The sequence below is a fragment of the Carassius carassius genome, chromosome 27 (assembly GCF_963082965.1).
Source record: "Carassius carassius chromosome 27, fCarCar2.1, whole genome shotgun sequence".
NCBI classification, from domain to species: Eukaryota; Metazoa; Chordata; class Actinopteri; order Cypriniformes; family Cyprinidae; genus Carassius; species Carassius carassius.
In genome coordinates, this window is record NC_081781.1 from 20,652,870 (window position 1) to 20,676,338 (window position 23,469).

The 23,469-nt window shown below is 38.2% G+C and overlaps 1 protein-coding gene and 1 long non-coding RNA gene across 4 annotated transcripts; one reads left to right on the top strand and one right to left on the bottom strand.

Moving 5' to 3' along the window:
• Positions 1-11,781, bottom strand: LOC132106982 (uncharacterized). Of its 2 annotated transcripts, XR_009424216.1 has the most exons (3): positions 11,174-11,781; positions 1,128-1,276; positions 1-291 (listed from the first exon to the last, which is right to left on the bottom strand). It is a non-coding gene; the product is annotated as an uncharacterized LOC132106982 (long non-coding RNA). The 2 variants fall into 2 exon arrangements; XR_009424215.1 differs by lacking the exon at positions 1-291 and having other exon boundaries at positions 909-1,276.
• On the top strand, positions 6,732-23,469 carry LOC132106981 (vesicle-associated membrane protein 4-like). Of its 2 annotated transcripts, none has more exons than XM_059513105.1 (8): positions 6,732-6,893; positions 11,037-11,138; positions 16,505-16,551; positions 16,699-16,749; positions 20,022-20,122; positions 22,104-22,183; positions 22,359-22,410; positions 22,491-23,469. In XM_059513105.1, the coding sequence occupies exons 2-8, from the start codon at positions 11,073-11,075 to the stop codon at positions 22,514-22,516; spliced, it is 423 nt and encodes a 140-aa protein (XP_059369088.1). In that variant the 5' UTR covers positions 6,732-6,893; positions 11,037-11,072; the 3' UTR covers positions 22,517-23,469. The 2 variants fall into 2 exon arrangements, with proteins under 2 accessions (XP_059369088.1, XP_059369087.1); XM_059513104.1 differs by lacking the exon at positions 6,732-6,893 and adding an exon at positions 9,093-9,225.

Consider the following 23,469-nt stretch of genomic DNA (forward strand, 5'->3'; position numbering starts at 1 on the left):
TTTGAAAAGTTGCATATACAGGTATAGATATAATATAACTGTCCATTCAATCAAAACTATAGAGGCTACAGAGTCTCCTATGATCTAATGGACCTGTAACTTCACACGTGAGAATGTGATCACTAATCGTGTGGGTGAACGAGGCTATAAACTGCACTCTTACTCTGCAGGATGTCCCATAAACTGTAGAAATCCAGTTAAAAAGGTCATGACCCATCAGGAGGCCTTCACAAACACCTGGCGTTCTCCTCCTCATCTTCAGCGGGACATTTTTGTTTGGAAGCACAGTTCCTGTTTAGGGAAAACGTGTTTATTGCCTTGTTGACTAGACAGCAGCAGATGATCTAATGTTTCCCATACATTGTTCAAAGCGGTTTAAAGGGTGAAAAGAGAGGCTTGTGGCAGAGTTAACATCTGACAGAACAAAATCTGTTTTTATATAATTTTGCCATATCCAGTGCTGTCAGAATGAGTGTTCAAACAGCTGATAAAAACATTTGTGTAGAGCTTTTTTTTGGTGTTGGATTGTTTGTCTTGTACAATTGTAAACACTTGATCTGTGCATAAGATTACTTTTTCATTGGAGAAAGCAATATTATAAATAGAGGACTCGTATTTAAACAACTGTTTAAAGTTAAAAATATTTTAATGATGCATTTGCTTCATGCAAACACATAGATCTTTGTTTAACAAGACATGGACTGATGGACTGGGTGATGTGGATTGCTTATTGGATTATTGTGGTGTTTTTATCAGCTGTTTGGACTCTCATTCTGACAGCACCCATTCACTGCAGTGGATCCACTGGTGAGCAAATGATGTAATGCTAAAGTTCTCCAAATCTCTTCTGATGAAGAAACAAACTAATCTAATCTTAAATCAAAGGGAAGTACATTTTCATTTTAGGGGGAGAACTATTCCTTTAACTGTAAAGAACACTAAACTAAAACTCATCCTGGTGCACTTATGGTCTTGAAAACACATGTAATACTAAATAAAACAGCAGCATCCACTGTGGACACCATTCAGAAGTAAATTTGACCTCTGGTGAACTCTAATCTTCAGGACACATGGCAGGTGTGACCTGTGTCATGGTGTTGGAAGTCTTCATGACAGTAGGTAAACACTTCACTGGGAAAGATTGATGCTTCCTGCTCCATCGCATTTAGCAGCTCAGCAGTGACTAATGCATCCGGAGACATGGCTGCTTGATTGAGGTCTGTTCTGCAGTCAAGGTCAGTTTGAGATTGATCAACTGCACCGGGAGTAAAGGAAACTGGAGGGAGAGAGAGAGTGAAAACAGGGCACGTTTTGACCTTCTCACCCTCAGGGCTTCATGTCATGAAAACCATCTTGGACAAAGATTTAAAGCTCTGTGTGGCCCAATCACATCCATTACCCTGGACAATTACAAGGAAGATAAAATACTTATTAATAAGATTTATAATATTGTCTGTAAACTTTTGGTTGAACTATTCTTTTAAGCTAAAGTAAAATGAGAAATGTTGCCTTTTAGTTAACAATATTAACCTTGATGTGTATAAACAGGATAGTATGGATCTTCCCAAGTGCTTTTGAGACTCATCTATCACAGGTTTTGCCATTCATCCATCAACCTTGCACCATTCACTCCTGTCGTTTACAATCCTTTAACCAAGTCTGGATTTCCATTGAGCACCATCCCATCAACCAGCCTGCCACCATTCCATATACATCCCATATGAAATACTCAAATGTTCATCTAGAGGCCTTGACTAAATCTTCTGTGACTCTATCTCTCCTGCTCCCACTCTCAGGACGTCTGCTCATCTCATCAAGACGACAGGGCAGTTTATTTTAGCCGTTTTCATCGTGCTCCAAACCCTGGACTCTGACTGAGTGAATAAACATTAGGATCAACAGACAGATAAATATTTCCTTTTAGTGACATTTGAAGTCAAAGGTAATAAATCTGTTTCTTCATAAATTTTGGAATATACATCTTGGGTGTAATGATCTGTGTATTGATGATATGTATGTAAGCCATTGCTTCTTTTGGTTTCTAAGCATGTTCATTCTGTCATAAGGAGAGATGTTAGAGGTTAAAATGGACAAAGTCTGAGAGCACAGCTTTATAACTTACCTGAATTATGAACTGAAGTGTCCCATAGGCACATTAAATTAACCTGAAGGTCAAAGGTCACAGCAAAGCAAGACAGCTGAGTCTTTATAAACAGGGAAGGTTAAGAAATATCCTGCTATTCCATAGAAATATATTACTGGACAGTTCCATGTTAAAAAATATTGCTGTTTTGATTCGAATAGCAAACATCTTGAGTCCAGTGACTTGGAATATTCTGAGTGGAGTCATCCATGGCTTTCTCATTGTTTATGTGCTGATATTTCTCATCATTTCCCATATCCTTCAAAGTCTCACAGGAATCTGAAAATGAAACAATTGACAAAAGTCTGAGGTAGTCAGTATATACACAGATCTTTGCACACTCAACCTGTTGTCCAGCTAAAATAGAACAGACCAGATTTGTACTCAAAAGACACATGCAAAAGAAACTTCACTTCTATGTCTGTAAATGCATCCTTACAGGGGATTTAAGTGCTAAAAGTGTGCACCTTGGACAAGGGCCTTTTGGGGGACACATCACCTTGTCTTTTTCACTTTGCGAAGCACCTTTTATCCCCTTGTGAAACATTTCTCAAAGTTGCCTGTTTTACAAATCATGCCTCCTGTAGCCCGCAGGACACATTCCGGGCCTGCTTACAAAACCATTTATCCTCTAAAGAGCTGCATCACTCTGCGTTTTGTTCTTATTCATGTGACAGGATGATCTGAATTTATTGCTACAGACGTTCCATAAATCATCTCAAGTCCTTGGTTATATTTAATGTTTGTTTAAAGGTGTATGTCATATGATGCGATTTCAAGTTTTTCTTTCTCTTTGGAGTGTTACAAGCTGTTCCTGAATAGATCTGGGGGGTATTCCAGAAAGCAAGGTTAACTTACCATTTGGTAAATCATAACCTCTGGGTTGATTTACCCCAAACCCGCATACCATGAGTATGTCGGTTCCAAAACACCCGAGAAGAGTTAGTTTAATCAACCTCCTACTGGTTACCCAGAGTTAATGCGCGTGCATAAAGGCATTTTCAATGGATCGCCGATTTCACGAGTCAAAATGGAAAATGACAACGAAAAAAAAAGAGCGGCATACTTTACTGAGGCGGAGTTGGAGGTTTTAATGCACGCATACGAAGAATTCAAGCCAATAATAATGAAAAAAAGCAATACGGCTGCATGGGCTAAAGAAAGAGAGTTGGCTTGGCAAAAAATAACGGACAGAGTAAATGCGTGAGTGTATTAAATTGCAAATTTTATATTGCCTCCCCTTTTATTATAGTGCACAATAATTAAACACCCCTTCCGCATCCTTTTGACTGTTAAATCACTACGAAAGCATTTGCTTTTCCTGCCATTCATTTCTTCAGATTAAAATAGTGTATATTGACTAGGAATATATGGTTTCTTATTTAATAAGGTGTAATCCTTCTGGAGCCAGAAGAACTTTGAGCCAAGTCAAAATGAAACACAAAAACATTCTGCAAAAAGGTAATATTTGATTACACAATTACTGAACTATTTATTAAACACGATTTAGTATATTCTTTCTGTCATGTAGCTAATAGAAAGAAGGCTGAAGCCCGTCTAACTGGCGGGGGCCCACCACCACCTCCCCTAACCCCATCTGAGGAGCTGGCTCTGTCCCTTAATAAAGGGCGACCAGTGGTTGCTGGCATTCCAGGGGGCACTTCATCACACACACCATGCACCACAAGTAACATGGTGACATGTAAGTTTGCCACTGTGATTTGTTCTCATTATGACTTAATAAATTACTCTCTGTCACTTATAAAGGCTTTTTGAACATGCTTAACGTTTTTATGCAGGCTTACATTATTTAACTACATATGATGTATAGGCTACTGTGGTCTTAGTTATATTGCTTTGATATTTTTTCCTGCATTATTGGTTTCTCTTTGATAATATTGAGAATTGTATGGGTTGTATTTTCTTATAGATACTGACAGAGGGATTGTATTATTGGACCCTACAGAAAGAACACAGTCTGTCACAGCTGTAAGTGTTTTGTTGTCAGGTACCTTTAGTTGCTTTTAGATATTTTTTATGTTTATTTTTGCCAGATAATGTATACTTGCATATTTCCACTTAAGGATGAAGATGACGATGAAGAGACCACATCTGCTGTGACAGAAGTGGACAATGCTGGTAGATCCACTGAGGTATGATGCACACCATTATAATGTATGCCCCCTTTTTACATTAGAGTAACAAACTGTCATTGTCCTTTCACAGTACATACCTGGGGATTTGCCCACAGATGAAGGTCCTTCAACCTCAATGCACAATCTAACCAGAGTAAGAATTTGAGTGCAGTTGTCCATATTTTACTTTTATTGTCTGACAGAATCTCATTCATTAAACTTTTTTTGCCTTCCTAGTTGCCAGCAAAGGAGCTGTATAAGGTCCATCTTCAAAAACAAATAAGAAAAAGTGACATGGAGATGGACCTTATACAGCTTCAAATTAAAAAAGCAAAACTTGAAATTGAATTACTGGAGCATCGCCTTAAGGTGAGAACTTCTGATTAATCTGTTGCATGTTAAAAGTGTTGTGTATATAAAGCATTGTAATAAAAAAACAACAAATTTTATTTCAAGCTTGTTTTGCTTCATTTTATTTCATTTTTACTTTCATTGTTTTGCAGGAAATCAAGAAATGAACTGCAGAGCAGACCAGTGCAAACATTTTAATAAAAGTAATTTTGACAAATCCTGTCTCTCAATAGTCTTCCATCTCTGTTGTGTGCAAAACCCTGTTGGGGTTCCTCTGGGCCATCTTCCTCAATCCAAGGAGGGTGGCTCTCTCCTCTTATAGTGGCAATGTTGTGAAGCACAACACAAGCCACTATGATGTCGCATGCCCTCTCTGGACTGACCCGGAGCCCACGCAGACACTGAAACCTAGACTTCAGGATCCCTATGGTCATCTCCACCTTGGCCCGTGTTCGGCTGTGAGCCAGGTTAAAGCGGGTCTGTGGTCCGGGATCAGGTTCAGGGTAGGGTGTCATTAAATAGGGCAGACAAGGGTATCCTCTGTCCCCCAGCAAGTAACCATTGTACTGTCCTGTAATGATTCAAGTGTACAATACAAATATAGTAAAAAAAAAAAAATTATACAGCAAAACATACCCTCCTGAAATGCCTGACATAATGATGACTCGCGTAAAATTCTGGCATCATGCACAGATCCTGGCCATTTTGCCTCCACATTAGTAATGATGTGGGTTGCCTCACATATTACCTATAGTTAGTGGGAAAAAGTAATGAGTTTAATGATTTTAACAAGACAAAAAATTAGGAACACAAAATGAAATTGTTACCTGCACATTGATACTATGAATGGATTTCCTATTAACATAGTCTCCCTCATTTACTGAAGGAGCTTTAATAGGAATGTGTGTGCCATCAATGCACCCAATTACATTTGGAAATCCTGAAATAGAAAGTCATATATGGAAGTTTAAAGTGTGTGTGTGTGTGTGTGCAGGATGAATACATGTATAGATATAAATAGTATGACTACATATTTAATATGCGTCATAGATTTTACTACAAAGGACAAACCTGCCACTCTGTGGAATTCCTCTTTAATAACACGCAGAGGTTTATGGCCAGGGAACTGTACAAATGTGTGTAAGAATCGTTTAAGTGCCTGACATACTGTGCGAATGGCTCTACACACAGTTGCCTTTCCCACATGCTCTGCATCGCCCACATTGTACAAAAAATGCCCTGACGCGAAAAACCGAAGTGATATGCACAGAATGTTCTCTGTTCTAAGCGCAGACCCGCGGTTTGTGACATTTGCAATATGTGGTCTCAAGAGATGTGTTAAATAAATTAACGAATCTTTTGAAAATCGATAACGCTCTTTCAAATAATCATTAGGAAATGAAAATACATCAATTCGCGGTCTTATAACTCTCTCCCGGCGAAAAAAACCTCGTATAATTTGTGCCTCCACGTCCACAGGATCGTCATCAAAAGGGCACGCCATACTCAGTAACCTTCTGAAACAAACTAACCCTGGAACATAACCTGCTACCGAGCAGGTTATCTTCAGAGAGTAAGTCCCTATGGTTACATACATACCCAGAAAGTTACCTCCATTTTTGGAACCGAAAGTTGAGGTTATCCACTAACTTACCCTTAAACTTACCCGGGTATGTCACATAACCTGCTTTCTGGAATACCCCCCAGGTCATCTACTAATCAGCATTACTGTGATGACTCACTAGATTAGTAATCACTCTATGACTATAGCTGGGCTGCTTGTGATGATGATGAATGTGATGATGTTGATGAAGAATGTTGTATATTTTACCATTTTACTGGATGAAGTCATGAAGATAATGCTTTTTTAGTTTTTATTATTATTAGATGACGATTTGTTGATATTATGATAATCTTTTTCTTGTTTTTTTGTTTTTGTTGTTTTTTTTACAGTAAATGAAGGTGGTGATGGTTTTTATATTATTTGTTGTATAGACGTCGACAGTTTTTGATTATACTTAGTTTACTTTTTTCTTTCTTTTTTTTTTACTAGATGATTTTTTAAATCTTACAATAGAAAATTAAGATGGTGATGACGGTGATGATGATGTGTCTGCAGGAAACAGTATCCAGCTGTTCTGACTTCCGCTTCAGAGCCGAGCGAGCGAGAGACATCGGTCAGGACCGGTTCGGATCGTACACCGTCAGCGGGACAACAGACGCGGTTCTTCTACACGGGAATCCACGAAAGCAAGCTCTCAGAGGTAGACTGGCCCGAGACGTGGCTCTCGAGGCCTGTGTGTGCTTTTGTAGCGGTCAGTGATGTAGCCAGAGGTGTTAGCAGTCATGCTAGTTGTCATTCCATCTGTTTTCACTTCAGCGTTTCCATTCCTTCACAAATCTTCATGTAAACATGATTATTTGATTTCATGCTTCTTGTTTTTCCCGAAACCTTGTTTTACCATTTGCTTCGATCTTTTATGCTTATGAGTTTGTTTTGACTAGCATGAAGCTCTGTTTAGCAGGTGCTTGACAGGAACATCTGCTGTTTTATTAGAAATGATCGGTAATATGCAGTCAGTCGAGTGCTTCAGTGAAAACTAGTATATTTAAGAATTGTTTGGTTTAATAACATTAATAACTGCCATCATGATGAAGCCCATATATACGTTATGGCGTGATAACTTGTCTTTCTAACGAATGAATGAATAAACAAATGAAGTAACGTTAATGATGTTGTTTTTCAGTCTCATATTGTTCTCTGAATTCTCAAAGTGAAAGAATATCGAGTCTATCAGTTTCAGTTTCATGGTTTCGTCTCTTCTCAGTGATTATGTTAGTCTCATTGGTTTAGACTCGGATATTCAAACAGTCTTTGATTAATCCGCGGTTGTTGATGTCTTGTTTCCTGAATGATGGAAGTCCTGTCATGTGTTAGTGATCTAAGTGTTTCTTTCAGCCGTTCCCTGACCTGTTGGTTTCTGAAACGTGATGGAGAGAACACTGGAATAATGCCTAACCTGTTAGTGTTGTTTGTGATCTGTTCCTTAAAGGGATCATATGATGTAATTTCAAGTTTTCCTTTCTCTTTGGAGTGTTACAAGATGTTCATGAATAGATAAGATCCCTAAAGTTGCAAAGACTAAAATCTCAAACCCAAAGTGATAGCCTTAATAAAAGTTTAGACTCGTCCATGGCCTCCTAAAACGCCTCTTTTAAACACACCCCCACATGTCTACATCACAATGTGGGAAGATTTTCATAACACCACCCACATGTTTACGCAAAGAAAGAAGACGTAACTTTTATTCTCGCTGTTGCCGCTGGTGTCATGTTGTAGAAACGCTGTTTTGTTGCGAAAGCGAAGATACTTTGTTTGGCCTTCCAAAAGAGGAAACAACTAGAAATCAGTGGTTAAGTTGTATTTACAACACTGTTCCAGAACAGTTCAACTGTAATATTCAGATGTGTGCAGCACATTTTATGGAGGACTGTTTCCTGATCCTGGGAGAGTAGATTACAATTCCAGCTGTTCTGACTCACAGTCCGTAAATACGTTTACATATGTAAAGGATTTGCCACTGATGATTCAAACGTGAGTTTTCAGCAGTGTAAAGTAGCGCTTGTTGTTTGGCGTTACATTTCCGTCACATGCTTGAGGTATTCAGACAATCACAATACACTGGATAGGTGGCCAATCAGAGCACACCTCGCTTTTCAGGACGATGAGCTCTGTGAAAATGCATTTCAGAAAGGCAGGACAATAATGTACAGTATGTGGAAAATAATGTTTTTTTTTTGTCTTAAACACGTTTCATTACACTAAATACACAAAATAATGTTCTTTTTTAGCAACATCATATGACCCCTTTAACAACGTGACGCATGTGAGGGTTTAATCAGTGTGATCATTTGTGAAGTCTGTAAACATTCTGCTATCAGAATGCTCATTGTGGTTTTGGTGGTTTGTATTGGAAACAGCAGGGGCAGATTTCTGCTTTCAGTTTTCATCCCAACTCTGTTTCAAACACCTAAAAATGGTCTCCCATCCATCCATCTGTCCATCCAGCCATCCGTCCAACCATTGCACAGTTGCAGATAAATATTTTTTTTTCTTTTTACATGTGTGTGTGTATATATATATATATATATATATATATATATATATATATATATATATGTGTGTGTGTGTGTGTGTACTGTGTATATTTATTATGTATATATAAATACACACATAATACATATACACAGTACACACACATATATTATGTCAACAAAAACTTTTACAATTAATTGTTTGACAGCACTAAACTGAAATTCAAAATGTAAATATATCAGAGTGGTCTCAGTGGATGATGGTTTGATTCTCTCTTTGTCTTGGCATTACTTGTTTCCCTTTTCATGCTCTTTCTCTCAAACCCCATGTGTCCTTCTCTTCTCTCCTTCTCGTTCCCTGTCCCCAGCCCCTCTTTTCCCCTCTCTTGCTTTCTGGAAAAGCTCTGCCGTGCTCCTGGATAAAGGAGAAGCCTTTTTCCGACAGCTCTTCCAGCAAGAGAAGCAGAGAGCAGTCTCAGAGAGAGGACAGTGGACTCAATGGTACTAGACATGGAGATTGGGATGAGTGTGTGAAGGAACCAGCTTTGTTTTGACTGTTAACGAAGAGAACAGATCATATTTCTTAACAATAGCAAGAATTCATGAATACGTTTAATTTTTTTATTTTATTTTTAAGAGGCACATCTGTTCAGGACATCATCTATTATTTATTACAGGAACACCTTTTGCATAAATACGAAGTTTATCACATATTTCCCACTCAAGTACTGAGTGTTATGGAGTAACTCACTAAAACTAGGGAAAATGCAACATTTCACTATAACCTGAACCTAATAACATTTTCAGTACAATTACTGTAAAATTCTGTAGCTTTTATGGTAACGAGCTAGTATTTCCTAATCAGAGTAATGTGACAACACTGCATCCGTGTATTATGTCACATTGTAATGTGCATTAGTCATATGCACTCTTTTCTGGAATGTTCTAGCTTGAATGAGTCCTAAATCCTGGAAATGAGTTCCAGTTCTGTTCCAAAGTCAAGGGTTTTTGGTGAAACACATTATGTAAGGTCTGTGTTGTAAAAAAGATCCAGATATTTTAACTTTTTATCGATTGTATTTTTATTTAATTTTTTCACTTCTACCGATGTATTTAGGCTTAGAAAGTCAAAAAAAATTTGTTCATTTGTGAAGATGAGAAGATCTTGATTAACAAAACATTTAAGAATTATAAACATTTGCTGGTTACAGAGCATATTTTTTTTGCAGTGAATCAAAAGCCAGGGGAAAATGGCCAATGGCTTTTTGTCAAGGGAAACAGGGTGATGCTTAAAGGATTAGTTCACCCAAATGTTAAAATTATGTCATTAATGACTCACCCTTTAATGGGTTAAAAATAGCAAAAACCCTTTTAATTTCAAGTTGGCCTACAAAAGTCTGTCATCAATGCACCGCTCTATAGTTTTCCTAGAAGTCCCTGTGCAGTCTTGCTGTTATATAGTGAATATTGCTGTTATTATTATGGCTTTGTTTAAATTACATAGGCTTAATATAGAATTTGGCAAACTACAATTTCAGAATGACTTTATGATCAATGTGAGAGTGTCAATCAGAAGGTCTGTATGAGGACCTGTCATTGTAATTCCATTGGTAAGGTTTAATCTTATATGTCTGGTAGTTTCAAGATGAAAACCTGCTGTGAATTCAAAGCTAAAGGCAACAGGTTTGTAAAAGAACGACGAAATGGTTTAACCATACATCAGCTGTGTGAATTTCAAGCAAATACACACTGAGGAAAGTTATGACTTTCACATCAATTGTTGGAGGTTGTCTTAAACTGCTCTGTTTGATGTTTGCAAGCAGCACATTTCAGTCTGTGTGGCTAAACTGATCCCCATGACCAAAAGAGTTAAGTATTACCGGGTGGTCTCTCCCCAAGTCTGAATTACGACTGGATTTACTTAAAAGTAGTGCAGCTTTTATGGCCCAAAGTTCAGTCTAATGAACCGACCAACAGACTTAGATATATGGACATTATAATTAAGCTTTCTCTTAAGTAACAGTCTGGTCTAAATTAACACATAAAGAACAGATGGTTCCAGCTCTGAAATCTGATTGGATCTCTTAGCTGCTAAATGCACATCTGTGACAGTCAAATTCTGTAGTATTGCAGTGGTGCTTAGCAAAAGTCAACCAAACCCATCCTACTTTTAAGCTAATGAAGTTAATACATGGGATAAAATATTATTTGGGATTAAATGATTTTATTATGTGTGAAGAATGAGTCAGTGGAGTGACTCAAGATTCATAAACCTAGTCAATCACTGCTGTGTTTCCTGTGTTTGCTTGCAGAGGGAGCCAGAGCGGGAGGAGCATTTCGATCCCAGCATGCCCCCTAAATTTAAACGGCATCTGAATGATGATGAGGTCACCGGCTCCATTCGCAGTGAGCGGGTAAGTCACTGAGGCAACAGTGAGTCAGTTCTTACCATATAGATTACCTGGAGATGAGAGGTCTGAAGATGCTCTTAGCTGACTTGCATATTTCTTCACTTTACAACCCCATTGTGCTCCATGATCTGTTTATGTTGTTTACTGGAAGAGTAAACAGCTCTGTCCTCATGTTCTTCAGTGTCTGCAGGCCACAAACAAGTCTAATTTATATAACAGCCCATCTAAAACAGCAGTGTTCATGCTATTACACACAATCACACACCACATTTCAACTCTGTGTTGTACAACACTTCAGAGAGCAGTTTGTTCTTAACAACAAGCAGTTGCCATATGTCATAATAGCAGCGGATAAACTGAGGTGGAAAAGAAATTAAACAGAGGGAGAGAAAAATATACAAAAAAACCTCAAATAAAACAGAACATGATTTTGTAGAAATAAACAGACATAATATATAAACTGGTTTCTTTAAATGAAAAAAAGAGTGTTTTTGGTCCATTCATAAGTCCAGGGTTCATACAAGGTGCTTAAAGTACTTGACTTTTTTAAATTTACATCCTGGAAAACCCCTGAAAACATACATATTTTTGAGAAGGTACTTGAAAAGTACTTGAAGGGCAGTATATATGAAATAAGTGTTATTTAATTTCCTCGATAAAACAATATTTTTACGCAAAATTAACGACGCAGTGTGTCTGATATAAATACAGAGCCGTTTTGCCTGTTTTTTTGTAGTGCACAAGCTCTTGCGATATTACTCCTTGAGGTGAAAAGTTAGATAGTGCTTGCATTATATTGTTCAGTCTTTTATTCATGTACTGTTCGTTTGGGTTTCATTTGGCAACGCATATAAAGTCTGATGCGTTTTGTGTTGCACTTACATTTACATTTATCATTTACAAACGTGGAGCGCATCTCCATCTCAGCAGCTCGGGACACAAACTCTTCCTCAGCATATACCGTGAGTTTGTGTTGGTTAACATTTATCTGGGAGAACAGTACTTGTTATCTCACTAGATTTGTAACTTAATATTTATAACCTATGCCAACACAGGAAAATTCATCAACATTAGGGCTGGGATAAACGATTATTTTTTAAACAATTAATCTAGCGATTATTTTTTCGATGCATCGATTAATCTAACGATTAATTTTTTCTGGCCGATCCGATTACGATTATCTCCCCATTAATTGACTACTAACAATTTATACATGTTGATTTACATATCTGAATGAAAAAAACATTAATTCCTTAAAATTACAAAATAAAAGACTGACTAAGAATGCATTACTTTGCACTTGTATAGAGATAGCATTCAATAAAACCTTGAAGCCTTGAAAACACATAGCTTACTGAAACAAGCTTACTGAACACATAGGGCCTAGCTTACTGAAAAAAAGTTCTTCTTTCAGATGAAAATAAGAACAACTTGATGTCTAGCATTCAATAAAAAAGTTCACCCAAAATACTTGTTTAGAGCAATTGAAAGAATACAGTAACCAATGTAAACTTGAGGGGCTTTAAGCTAATACAGAGTGCTTTTCCAAAAAAAAAAAAATTAACAGTGGGAGCCAGCAGCCTGTCATAGAGAAAAAAAAAATCTCTGAATGCTCCATGTGAAACTTTGGCGTTCCGCCCTTTTTCTATCGTGTCTAATGATATTGGTTAATATCGAGCGCCAACCTCCCGCTCTTTCTCGTGAGGCCAATAAGGAAGTGACTAAAACTGCAATTCATCGACTGGCCGCTTGAGGCTGGCTGCAAAAGGGAGTCAGTTCCATAGACTCCCCATGTTAAAATGGCCAACTTTACAGCAGGAAAAAACATGTTTACAGCCTGGTTCAAAAAATGATTTTGGTCTAAATAGCTAATTTTGCCCTTCATGACAACTGTGAGGGGGGTGAATTTTTTTATAACTCATCCGTTTAAATTATATAAGACTTAAATTTCTGCATAATTAAGTGCGTAGCCACTTGAGTGACAGGTGGATTGCCGCTGCTGACACTGCCGTCGTGCTAGGTGGGTGTGGCTTCAGCAACTAGCTCCCGCCTTTTTGCCCATTTTTGATTGTCCGGCAGAGTCGCGCGGTGACGCGCTGCCAAGATGGCGATGGCCCGCTCTACACACTTTAGGCTTCAAAAACACACCTCAGCAGACTACGGGTGACGTCACGGACACTACGTCCATGTTTTTATACAGTCTATGGTTAATATGCACGAGGGAGGGAGGGAGAGAGAGAGAGAGAGAGAGAGAGAGAGAGAGAGAGAGAGAGAGCAAGACAGCGCTCGTGTAGTTTGAAGACTGTGAGTGCGCGAGCGCGCGTGAAACTTTGGTGTTTTTCTATCATGTTTAATGATTTTGATTAATATGCACGAGGGAGAGAGAGAGCAAGAAGCGCTCGTGTTGTTTGAAGACTGCGCGCGCACAGCCGGGGCTCTCTCTCGTACGTGCCCTGTCAGGCGCAGCACAGTCATTCTATTCTACATCACTCACTGATCAAATAAGGCTTTGACAGCCGCCAAAAAAAAAGATCATTGCAGAAAAACCCCTGGATTGGTTATATAACGTTGGACAGAATGTTGATCCGGCCATCGCGTATATTCAGCGCACATAAGGTAAACGTTTAGCAAACGTTTTTTAGAGAAATAAAAACAGGTCGACGAATCGATGCGCATATTTTGCGTCAACGTATTTTTTGCTTCGATGTCATCGATGACCTCGACGCGTTGTCCCAGCCCTAATCAACATATTTCTAAGTATGCGATTTGTTGTACAACACGATTTCAAAATAAGTTCAAACCCTCGCTCTGAGTTTGCATGTGGCCAAATATTAAAATTACATGGAATTAACATCCTTGGATCACGCTGTAAAATGAAACATTGCCAGGACATCGACGCCCTCTGCAGGTGTTTGCTATAATGCATAATAAACTTAAGTTGGTTATGTTTAAATTTGTGTAGACATTTTACATTATGTAGGCCTATTTTATCAGGGTTGTTCAATAAAACCATGCAATTACTTGGTTTTGATACTTTATTTGAACCAATTATTATCGTCTATTTGTTAGTTTATATATAAATAGTCACAATAAAGCCCGTTTTTCACTTAGGTCTATTTCTATTACAAAAAAATATCAAATTATTCAGTTGTCAAAAAATTCTGTAGATTACTTGATTACCCAAATAATCATTAATTAAAGCCCTTGATAAGTTAAAATATTTCAAAATATAACTGCATTGTTTTGATTTGTGTGAATAAAAGACAAATATTTTGTCATTAAAAAAAAAAAAATCTTTAAAATAGTATAAAAATATTGTCTCATTTTAGTGAACCAAGTATCTGTATATCTCATGAGCTAAGTGTATAACTCTAGTGTTAATAAGTGGCAATAAAGATCATAATTTCCAAAGTGTATGATACAATTTTCATTCTTCAGGTCAATCATATTCATAAAAAAAAAAAAAATCAGTTTGAATAAGGAAAGTGATCATTTAAAGTGTTAAAGTTGCCACTGTCATTGCATACTTTTGTGCTGCACTTTATTTGTGGCCTCTGAATGGTAGTGGAAGTCAAATTGTCATAGCAAGCACCACTAACAATAAACCTATATTTTATTAACTAAATCAGGCACTAAATGGAAAAGACCAGAAAAGATTATTTGAAAGTGAAGACTAATGTCATGATGTAACAGGCATTAGCTCAGGCCTGGGGTAATAAACTAGCAGAGCCCTACCCAAGAACCTGTCAGTACCGATTTCATAATTAAGATTCAATGTCTCCATCTTCTGCCAGTATTCGAGAGTCATTTAAAAACCATTTTAAAAACCCTGCCAGACCTTACAGTCAAAAGCATGTAAGTCTATGCCAGGATATGATAAATATGTGTATTTATTTTGGGTACAACTCCCGATTTGATGTATGTTTGGGAGAATCCATTGGATGGTTCAGACTTTAGCTCATCCAAAGAAAAGTCTTTTCTAATTTGCCTCACATTGAAGCTTGAACTCAGCAAAAGTGAGAAAACAAAAATGTGTAATAGAGTGAAGATGAATGTGGCTTTCCACGTGCCGGTTATGTAACACTGTTGACCGTGACCCAAGGAAGGACCTGGTTCTTGTGTTTAAATATCCCCTTAGTAAAGAGCCAATTGGAAGTGAGGAGTTGCAGGGTTACTTGCAGTCACGACATTAAATCTAAATTCAGGAGCTCATTTCATTTATACTGAATCATTTATATGAATTATCCTAAAACCCAGCAGATAGGGTCCAGACCCAAAAATGTCAGTTCCTAAAACAGCAGCTTATATATGACGATGAGAATCAATCCTAAAATGCTTTAAAACACTCTGAGACACTGGTAAGTCTCATGAATAGCTCCTAGATATTGGGCAGTAAAATGAAATGATAGCCTAAATGTTCATCAAAATTTCAGTTTTAGTGTTTTTTCTTTTCTTTTTTTTTAATTCAGTTTTGAACTGTCCAACAGATTCAGTAGTTGAACTGAATCTGTTGGACAGTGTTATAAAAATATTACTTCTTTACTTTTTTAAATCATATTCCCTCCCAAAACATTGGCTATAAATGCATTTAGCTTTAAGATGGTCATAGTTGACATTAGTAATGATTTGTGATTCTCATCGCCATTCAGCCAAGTAACTTATGAACTGATGTAACATCATCCACCAACATCACAAGACTCATTGATTGTTGGAGTTGTATGATTTCCTTTCAAGTTTATAGCTTTTTAATACATTAAAATGCTCAGTTTATTTGAGTGTTATTTATTCTTTTGCTAAACACTTCATTTTTCTGTGGTAAGGTTGACATTAGTATGGAATTGTCCAGATGGAATTTTAGAGGAGTGTCACAGGTCTGGATGCAGTTATGGAAAGTTATATAACATTAGTCATCGAGATGTTGAAATGATCTAGTGAGGTATTTGTTAAATGTGATCAATCATGGATGTTTAAACAAAACTAATGGAAGGTCAACTAGATGCCTCCTGATCTGTGATTCATTGCTTTAAAGATCAGATGGCACAAATGCAGACCAAATGGAGTTCATATGTCTTGGGCATCAGCAGTGTCTCCTTGCAGGAGTTTGTGTTCTGACCAGTTTTATCTCCAGGTGAATTCCATTCCGGGAATACTGTGTCACAAGCTGTGCCTACATTGTGCCCTTCAAAGGGTTCTGTTGTCCTTCACTTCTGGCAGATGACTGTATACTCTATACACAATAAGATCTTTATAAGTCTCAGTCTGGTCACTCTTATGTCAAACACCTGGCCTCAGTTCAGATGGAATTTTAGATTAAACCCAGCCTGCACCAGCTCTGACCACACTGACACCCTCATCTTCTTAACTTGTAGAGGAACCTTCTAGAGGAAGACTCGGATGAAGAGGAGGACTTTTTCCTGTGAGTCTGCATAATCATCCATGCATTGACAAATAAACAGGTCTTTAAGCAGCTATTTTTGTTTGCAGGCAATTTTCCCAGCAAAGGTGATTATGACGGTTTGTTTGGTTACTAACATTTAAAAAAAAAACATTTTTATTTTTGCAGGAGAGGCCCAACAGGACCAAGATTTGGAGGACAAAATGAAAAAATTAAACAGTATGTATAAGTTTGTAGGAGTACTTTTTTCAGCTTGCCCAATTTTTTTACTTGCTTTGCCAACATCTTCATTTTTAGCATCAAATGTTTTATTGTATTTTATATATACTAGAAATATTTATGTTAACAGTAAATAATGTTTAGCAGTAGTTTTCTCTTTACCTTTAAAATAACTCACAACCTACATTTATCCATAAAGCTGTTGTCAGCGTTGCAGTTGAGATTTGAGTTTGAGTCATGGCAAAGACCAGAGATGGTTGAGTCCGAATCAAGACCAAGACAAGGAGAGGGTCAAGTCAGAGGCAAGAGCGAGACCAGAAGAGGGTTGAGTCCAGGTCAAGACTGAGACCAGTAGAGGGTTGAGTCCATAGGCACTTTCACACCAGAGGAACCTTTTCATAGTTCCTACAACCATTGGTAGTAGTTCCTGCTTTTTAGGAAGGATCTGGGAACTAGGAACGGTATTAGTTCTAGAAACTCCATTTGGAGGAATTAAATTAGCTCTTACTTCAGAATAGTGTCTTTTACAGTTTATAGGAATTACCAGTGACATATGTGTACACTGATTGGTCATATGCCTACTAAAATTAAAAAGCAGTGTAAAATATTTACGCCAAGAATATGGAAAACAGCGATAAGAACATTTACCTATTGTCTGCAGCATTTTGTTCTTTTCTCAGCATTAATGATTATGATGATGTCAAGAACTACATGGTGCAACTACACGGTGTAAAAGCGCCTTATGTCAAGAGTGAGACAAATATTGAGTCGAGTCCAGGTCAAGACTAAGACCAGAAGAGGGTCAAGTCCAGGTCAAGACATCCATGTCAAGACTGAGCAAGTAGAGAATTAAGTCCATGTCAAGACTGAGACCAGTAGAGAGTTGAGTCCATGTCAAGACCGTCACCAGTAGAGAGGGTCGAGTTCATGTCAAGTCTGAGACCTGTAGAGGGTTGAGTCCATGTTAAGACCGTCACCAGTAGAGGGTCAAGTCCATGTCAAGACATCCATGTCAAGACTGAGACCAGTAGAGAGTTGAGTCCATGCCAAGACCGTCACCAGTAGAGGGTCAAGTCCAGGTCAAGACATCCATGTCAAGACTGAGACCAGTAGTGTTGAGTCCATGTCAAGACCGTCACCAGTAGAGAGGGTCAAGTCCATGTCGAGACATCATGTCAAGACTGAGACCAGTAGAGAGTTGAGTCCATGTCAAGACCGTAACCAGTAGAGAGGGTCGAGTCCATGTCAAGTCTGAGACCTGTAGAGGGTTGAGTCCATGTTAAGACCGTCACCAGTAGAGGGTCAAGTCCATGTCAAGACATCCATGTCAAGACTGAGACCAGTAGAGTGTTGAGTCCATGTCAAGACCGTCACCAGTAGAGAGGGTCAAGTCCATGTCAAGACTGAGACCAGTAGATAGTTGAGTCCATGTCAAGACCATCACCAGTAGAGAGGGTCAAGTCCATGTCAAGACTGAGACCAGTAGAGAGTTGAGTCCATGTCAAGACCGTCACCAGTAGAGAGTTGAGTCCAGGTCAAGACATCCATGTCAAGACTGAGACCAGTAGAGAGTTTAGTCCATGTCAAGACCGTTACCAGTAGAGGGTCAAGTCCAGGTCAAGACATCCATGTCAAGACTGAGATCAGTAGAGTGTTGACTCCATGTCAAGACCGTCACCAGTAGAAAGGGTCAAGTCCATGTCAAGACTGAGACCAGTAGAGAGTTTAGTCCATGTCAAGACCGTTACCAGTAGAGGGTCAAGTCCAGGTCAAGACATCCATGTCAAGACTGAGACCTGTAGAGGGTTGAGTCCATGTCAAGACTGTCTCCAGTAGAGGGTCAAGTCCATGTCAAGACATCATGTCAAGACTGAGACCAGTAGAGAGTTGAGTCCATGTCAAGACCGTCACCAGTAGAGGGTCAAGTCCATGTCAAGACTGAGACCTGTAGATGGTTGAGTCCGAGTCAAGAAAAAGTCTATGAAAATATGGTCTTGGGCATGAATCCATGAATTTCTGCTCTTCTGATACAGCCCGGGTCCTTCCTTCAATGTGCTTCTTTAGGCCATTTTATCATCTGCCAGGTGAAAGCTATGTCTGGTTCCTTTGTAAAGCAGTATCTTTCGGCAAGCTGCACAGTTTGAGGTATCATTATCTTAGGGTTAAGGGGTTATTTTGAGAATTGAACAATTAGGGATTTACAAATACTAGGATGGGCTCAGTTCAGAAATGTGGAGAACAATCATTTCCATTGGCTTTGTGTTGTGGAAATCACAGTTATTGACTGTGCAGGCACTGCCTGTGCCATTGTCTCTTGCTGAGTTTATGTAACTCCTTATAATGACATCTGTGAAAACACCCACCCACAAACATGCTTCCCGTCCGAAAAGAAGGGAGGCACTGTAACCATCTGGGTTTCTATGACACAACATAATATTTGCAGGCAAAAGTAAACAGCTACTCCCAATATTCGAAACTCTGTGTACTGACGTAGCTGTAGTAGCCAGACTGTGAGCCTTTCTTTGTTCTTTGTTATGAAATTTGGTACATACTAATGCATTGCAGTAATTCTCCCAAGGGAAACCCAGAAGAGCTTCGCCCGGTGTAAGCAGCCACACAACACCAGGTTTACGTAACTATGCACTGCACGGCGAAGTAACACATAAAACAATGGAATTTAATAGGGAACCCTTGGAAAGTGAAATTTCCATATTGTTTTCTTTTTTACCTTTCCATGGAAGTCTTTGATTCTTGAGGTTACCTCATTTGTATCTGTGGGGTTTTGAAGTTGAAGGTGAACCACACATGGCAGGTGCCCTCCCAGGTGCAAGGTATGTGCGAGGTTTTGCACGACTGGTAGTTTGGCGCAGATCATGGTGTGTTTTCCTAGGCTGGTATCCAAGAACAGAGTCAAGAGTCAAAACATCCTGTGTTCAGTTCATTCACAGGGTAACCTGCGTCTCAAAGCCATGTGCCAGGTGTATGAGAGCAGCTAAATACCTCACCAGCTATTTAGTGCGTCCTTTGCATGTCACGACTATGAGATCAAATAGTTCAAACTATTTGGATGTGTCTAGACCACGTCTAGCGAAACGTTCTCACCTCCCCTCAACATTGCAGGGTCAACAGATCGTAGTCATAATGATATCTTAGAAATATTAGAATCACAGACTCAAACATGTGCTCCTAAGCTGTAAAAATGTTCTGCTGAATCAATGAAAGCACCAGATTGTTCCTCTCATGTTATCCTCTCTGTCTCGATTGCCCTTCAGGGTGCAGTCTCAGGTTGATGAGGTCATTGATGTCATGCAGGAGAACATCTCCAAAGTGATCGAACGTGGGGAACGGCTGGATGAGCTGCAGGATAAATCTGGTAGGATGGACATGGACGGATCACTATGAATCCTTATGCACTTTGTGATTTGGTTGGATTCATAGGAATCGAGACAGAAATGATTCATGAAACATTACAGATTTTGAACAGCAGATCTTCGGAAGTTAAAAACCTGGGTGGAAATATGAAGGGTTTTTAAAATTAGCTCCCCAAAAATTGCAGTAAAGTTTAATTCAGTCGTTTATTGCAAATCGTCCTCTGATTATTTAAAAGCATGTTTGATATATTTCGGGGCCAGCACTTGAATAGATTGGGAAGCCATGTGTAAACAAACTATTATTGCAAATTAATCATATCCACACTATCCAGCTCACTACTATTGACCAAACTTGACCCAGAGAACTGTGGGAAAGTGTTTAAATTCCAATGCCATATGAATAAACCCTTCCATTAATTGAATATTTCATTATACCTGAACCTCTATTGAGTCGGGTCCCATTTCTGTTATTCCATTTGTGAACTGCCTTGGGACATATGGGCAGGAAAGTGGTTAAAATATCCCATGTCCCACAAGATGGTGTGGAATTTTTCTCATTTTAGGCCCAGATGTGAAAAATACACCACCTGTGTGCACAAGATGATGCAGATGGTTTTGTTTTCAAGCTGATCTGAGATTAGTTACTAGTCTCATAACATTAAGTAGTGGAGATAAATGAACTAAAGCAGGTTCAAGCACAGCATCCCTGTGATAAAAGCAACATGTTTGGTCCTGTTTTTGTATTTAGCTGTAAATGAAAGCACTTTCTGAGACGTGCATGATGATTGTGAGGCTAATGTAACAGGAGCCACTGTGTTTAGAGTTGTGAATTATGAGCAGTTTTGCATTGATTAGATTTTAAAGAGGAAAATAAAAGAGGTGACGTGTGTTATTGCCACACTTCAGAGTTATTTTGGTTTCCATTGGTTAAGCCAGTGTGACTGTTTTAAACTGCTCGGGTGCTCAGATATCTTACACGCATAATATTAAATGATGTTGTGATTTTTAGCGTGTCAGTGTTCCCAAGTGCATTCAAGTGGAATGAAGCGTCAACTATTAAAAATAGTTGTCATTAATTTAAATAATGCTGTCAAAATTAAATATAAACATCAGATGAAAAAGTTAAATGAAAGATGAAGAAAAACGTTAGTCTTCGCAAATAACTGAAATGTATAAATATAAAAATATATAACATAAGTTAATAACTTTAATAAACATGAAGCTAATAAAAATATTATAATTTTTTTTATTAATCCTATAAAAGTATATAAACTATACTAAAATAAAACTGGACTGGCATCGAATTGAAAAAAAAAAAAAACATGCTGAACATTTACAACATATTTGTTACAGAAATGTTACATTGTTGTTAAATGATGAATCTTTGCATGTCAGTATAAAATCAAAACAGGACTGTTCTGAGCTCAAATCCATTGTCTTTGTTTATTATAATTACTGCAATTTGGCTTCCTTGCAGAAATTGAAACAGATTGTTTGCAAATAGAGAACAAGTAGCTTTATAGCGCAGCATCTGGAAGACATTGACATTACTAAAGGGAATGTTTTCCATATGGCGACTGCAATACTGTCTTTGTGCTAAAGTTGAACCTGAAGACTGATCCATAAGATTTCTTTCTTGAATTTTTAAATGTCTAAATGCAATGAAATCACCTGCACCTGGTTTCTTTGTATCTTTCCGGCTCTACACACATTCATTTTCTGGTATTGTTTGAATGGCAGCTGGTATGAACTTTCTTGATTCTTGTTCTTGCACTAATGAAGCTTTACTAATGAAGTTTTAGTTGCTCCCACATGTCGTAGATCTTAACATCCCAAAACAGCATTATGAAAGTCAACAAGCATCTCCTGGAGAAGAATATAATCCACATAAAACGATCTCAGTTGTTTAAGATTGTTTATAGTTATATAATAATAAACATGTATGGAAGTCAACCTTAGTTCTGATCCTCTTTTGACTTTCAGAAAGCCTTTCGGACAATGCATCAGCATTCAGCAGTAGAGCCAAGCAGCTCCACAGAAGGATGTGGTGGAGAGACATGAAGGTGAGCCTCTATTCCGATGGCCTTATTTGATAAAGTTGTTGTTGTGTAAAGACACTTTGGGTTTAGAAACTATACGATTTTCTACATTCAATATATATCATTTTCCCGAAGGTGTGCCTTTAGTCTAATTGTACACTATATAATTTTTGCCTTTGGTTTTCTCTTCTATCCCCAGATCAAAATGATTATAGCATTGGTGGTTGTCATCCTTCTCCTCGTCATAATCAGTAAGTCCACTCCAGACACACTTCTTCATGCTTACAAGAATTAAACCATATCCTGATTTTGCATCCCTCTTCTTTTGCAGTTCCTGTGATCCTGCGGAATCGCTAGTGTCTGGCCGGGAGGTTAGAGGCATGATGTACTCTTCCTCCCTCCTTTCCCTCATCTCTCTGCTGCCATTCCTCCATACCAGAGGGGGCGCTGCACAGAGTTGGGCTGCCAACTGTATTTGCCTATTTTGGCAGGGTCTGGAAACATAACAAACAGGGGCAGAGTTCAATTTGTACGTGTATGACAACACAACATATCAAGCTCTCAAAATGAAGGCACAACACTGGTGCAGACCAATCTCTTGTATGCGCACAAACACAATGGTTATTTTGTTGTATATGCATTCAGAAATTCAAAACTTACTATACGCAATGAAACATGGATTAAAAATTGTAGTGGTGGTATATAGTTCTAGTTAATTAGACGTTAGAGCCGTTCTGCTTATACCATGATACCCATGTATAACAAAAAATCTGAATCCATTTCCAACATAGGTAGGTCTATGAAAAACTGTCTTCTCAGGTGGGTGGGGCCAAACAGGAGTTACGCTGCACCATGGCTGTGATGTCATCATCTGTTTGTATGACTCCTGTAAGTTTTAACATGGAGAAAACATTGGGCATAATGTTACTTAATATTTGCTGCTATTACCTGCTGTAATGTTTTTTGCATATTTGGCTACAAAGTTTTAATTGACTGTGGTTAATTCTGTTGAGTTGGTTATTTTGATATGAAGTTTATGTACACATTTTAATTATCTTCACTGGTGTAATTTTAACAGCTTGTATTGGTCAGTAATGTAATAGTTGTGTGTGATGATGATTTGGTTGATTTGCTGAAGATGACCTGAACACACCTGTACACTTGGTTTAATCCATATTTTACTGTTTTTTTTTTTTTTTTTTTTGGTATATTTATTTGTAAATATCTATTCCCTAAACAAGTCAGCACTGGCTTTCTACTGGGAGACAGTGAAATAAACTTGCATTTAAATAAAGTGCTTATAAAAGTCA

What these genes read in the sequence shown, in the direction of transcription:
- LOC132106981 (XM_059513104.1), top strand. An exon ending in CAAAATGAAAAAATTAAACA is followed by an intron (nt 16,750 to 20,021) that starts GTATGTATAAGT and finishes ATTGCCCTTCAG; the next exon opens with GGTGCAGTCTCAGGTTGATG. An exon ending in CCTTCTCCTCGTCATAATCA is followed by an intron (nt 22,411 to 22,490) that starts GTAAGTCCACTC and finishes CTTCTTTTGCAG; the next exon opens with TTCCTGTGATCCTGCGGAAT.